Here is a 3,290-nt window from a genome sequence, read left to right as displayed (position 1 = left end):
TCATTTATCTACACATTTACAAACAGTTGCTAAATGCTGAAAATGCTGGAATTTTTTTCCCCACCATTGTTTTGGCACCCCCTCTAGCAGCGCCCACTTTTTGCACCGCTGGATAGAATTGAATTTTTACATAGCAAAGGCTCCAGCTAAGAATAGATTTTTTTTCCTTCTTGTAAATATACAACTGACTGTTGCTCAATGCCATGGCGACCACCCTTCTCCTGCYGCCAGCAAGCGGATCAACTCTTCCACCAGTCCCAGGATGACGCACCAGTTCCCAACTCTCTCCGAGGCCCAGAAGAGGGAGCTCCATGAGATGGCTCTACGCATAGTTTCTCCAGGGAAGGGCATCCTGGCTGCAGATGAGTCTGTGGGTCTGTAGAACTCTTGCTTCCCTCTTACCTCTGATTCCTGGTTAAAACCACCTTGTCCAAACTYCAAAGAGATGATCMTGATGGATAAATCTAGTCGTTTTCTCTGCAGGCAGCATGGCCAAGCGGCTGGCCCAGGTAGGGGTGGAGAACACAGAGGAAAACCGCAGGCAGTTCCGTCAGATCCTCTTCAGTGCGGATGATCGCATCAACAGCTGCATTGGAGGAGTCATCTTCTTCCATGAGACCCTCTACCAGCATTCTGATAATGGYGTTCCCTTTGTGAAAATGATCAGGGACAGGGGGATCCTGGTTGGGGTCAAGGTGTGTCCGCTCTCCAGTTGAACGCGCAGCTCAATGCAGGTCAGAACTAATCCAAAGTTTCTTCTCTCRATAGGTTGACAAAGGTGTCGTTCCTCTGGCGGGAACATGTGGGGAAACCACCACGCAAGGTCAGACCGGCTCATCTTTATGGATCGACTCTATTTCTTTATTTTTTATTTTTTTAGTATTTGCAGCTCAGCTTTAAACCTTTCTCTGCAGGTCTGGACGGTTTGGCGGAGCGCTGTGCGCAGTATAAAAAGGATGGAGCTGTGTTTGCAAAGTGGCGTTGTGTGCTGAAAATCAGCGACTCCAATCCATCAAAACTGGCAATCACAGAAAATGCAAATGTTCTCGCGCGCTGCTCGAGTATCTGCCAGCAGGTTAGAGGGATCAGTAGYGTGCACGTCATTTATGGGCTGATACAGCTGTGTAGATTGATTGAGAATCTTTGATGTTTTGGGTAGAATGGCATTGTGCCCGTCATTGAGCCAGAGATTTTACCTGATGGTGATCACGACCTGAAACGCTGCCAGTACGTCACGGAGAAGGTGAGGTTTTTGTAKTTTTAATGCCAGGAAGTCCAGGGACACTTGAAAAGACTTAAATGTATGTATCCAAAATTAAAGTTTGAAATTAACTTAAAAAAATGGAAAGTTGGTCTTAAACACATTATATACAGGTTTTAAATTTTGTTGTGGCAGGACCACATAATCTGGTACATTCTTATATATATATATATATTGTGCAAGGCTCAGGAGGAGCGTGGCAAATGTCACGGTTTGACAATGGAAAGAGGACCATCAGACCCTCAGCTACAGAAACCACACAAAAAAAACCCTCATAAAGTGCATGCCACGGTGTCCAGTGTGACCCGACAGACCACACACAAGGTCAAAAGTTTTTTTCCTCAGACCACTGAAGCGTTAAAAGAGCCTCAGGAATGTGGAAAAAAAAAAGAACTTGGACAGAACATCACAGAAAAATATGGAATTATTTAAGACTTTAGAAAAAAAGAACAAAAAACTATTCAGTTCAAACCTTTTGTGTGCTGCAGGTCCTGGYTGCAGTATACAAAGCCATGTCAGACCACCATGTCTATCTGGAAGGCACTCTGCTCAAACCCAACATGGTCACTCCTGGACACAGCTGCCCCACCAAGTACAGCCCAGAGGAGGTGGCTATGGCATCTGTCACCGCCATGCGCCGCACCGTTCCCCCGGCCGTACCGGGTCAGTCACACCACACCCACTACCGACCAGAAACACTCACACTCTTTTGAAAACACTCCATTGTACCCCTGGTTTTATGTAAAATCTCCGTTTGCMAAGAACTGTATTTACCTAACARAAAGACACCAAACTCTGATGGTTTACTCCCTGCAGGGATTTGCTTCCTGTCTGGAGGTCAGAGTGAAGAAGAGGCCTCCGTCCACCTGAACGCCATCAACAAYTGCCCTCTGGCCAAGCCCTGGGTCCTGACGTTCTCGTTCGGCCGGGCCCTGCAGGCGTCGGCCCTCAGAGCCTGGAGAGGGCACAARGAGAACGAAAAAACCGCCACGGAGCAGTTCATTAAGCGAGCAGAGGTACTTTTTCCTGAGATGTACTGCASATAAAAATAACTATGATGCTATGTTTAAGTTGTTGCCTGTTTTTGTGTCAAGTTTATTTATTTTATTCCTCTCAGGTGAACAGTCTGGCATGTCAGGGGAAATACAGCGGCGGTGATAACTACGGCGAGACCGGCCATCGCGTCTTTGGCTCCTGCCATGCTTACTGAACAAAGACATAATTTTTAAGCGTTATGTTTTATTTATTATGCTATATCCCCAGTGAATAGTACAGCAGACACTTAGACTAGATGAAAATAGGTGATGTGTGAATATATTGAATGAAAACAGCTGACAGTGTTTTATTGGTATGTTTAATGAAGACAATCAGGAATGTAATCAGGACTTCTCATGTCTGAAGGAAATGTCTACTTCCTCTGCATAATGTGTGTGTAATRTAATGCATGTAATGTAATGCAGTGCTCAAAAAGTCAATTCTTTAATCCTATGAGAATATTGACCTGATAGCACAGACTACAGTTTACATCAAATAGTGTCATTTGCTAATTATGTGATCAAACGGATGATGCTCTTCATCCCCTTGTCTGAAAATTTCTATTGCTTCTCTGAGTGGAATGAACGAGCTTTGCATAGCGTTTAGCACTGGTTGTTCAGAGGTAAGAAGAATAATGCCTGACATTAGCTTTGAGCTAATGAGCCCCTGCGCTCCCTGCTGACCTCTGAATGCATCATGCTCTCAGTCACAGGAATATTCTCTGTACAATAAACATCAAATGCAATAAAAATGCTTGTCGGTTGAAGTCTGGTGTGTTTATGGAATGGCACGTTTTTGTTGTGAAAGAATAACTCGGTATAAAAAGAACGTATTAAACAGGAAAATCATCAGTATGAGATTTAAATATTTTGTATTTTAAATGTTTTTATTAGCTCTCAAATTACATTTGTGAACAGGGGCAGTACTAACCTGTTTGGTGCCCTGAGCAAACAACACACTCAGTCCCCCCTGCAGGATTTTGGGGTGTCTAACT

The 3,290-nt window shown here is 44.3% G+C and overlaps 1 protein-coding gene across 1 annotated transcript; it reads left to right on the top strand.

The window, feature by feature from the left end:
* Window positions 1–198: 198 nt before the first annotated feature.
* LOC103461260 (fructose-bisphosphate aldolase C-like) lies at window positions 199–3,062 on the top strand. The gene is made up of 8 exons (XM_008403578.2): window positions 199–374; window positions 484–695; window positions 769–823; window positions 915–1,075; window positions 1,160–1,243; window positions 1,750–1,924; window positions 2,078–2,277; window positions 2,379–3,062. The coding sequence occupies exons 1-8, from the start codon at window positions 263–265 to the stop codon at window positions 2,469–2,471; spliced, it is 1,092 nt and encodes a 363-aa protein (XP_008401800.1). The 5' UTR covers window positions 199–262; the 3' UTR covers window positions 2,472–3,062.
* Window positions 3,063–3,290: the final 228 nt, after the last annotated feature.

Source organism: Poecilia reticulata, unplaced genomic scaffold (genome assembly GCF_000633615.1).
Source record: "Poecilia reticulata strain Guanapo unplaced genomic scaffold, Guppy_female_1.0+MT scaffold_881, whole genome shotgun sequence".
Classification (NCBI taxonomy): domain Eukaryota; kingdom Metazoa; phylum Chordata; class Actinopteri; order Cyprinodontiformes; family Poeciliidae; genus Poecilia; species Poecilia reticulata.
The sequence above is the reverse complement of the archived record's forward strand: the minus strand, read 5'-3'. Positions and strand labels throughout refer to the sequence as shown.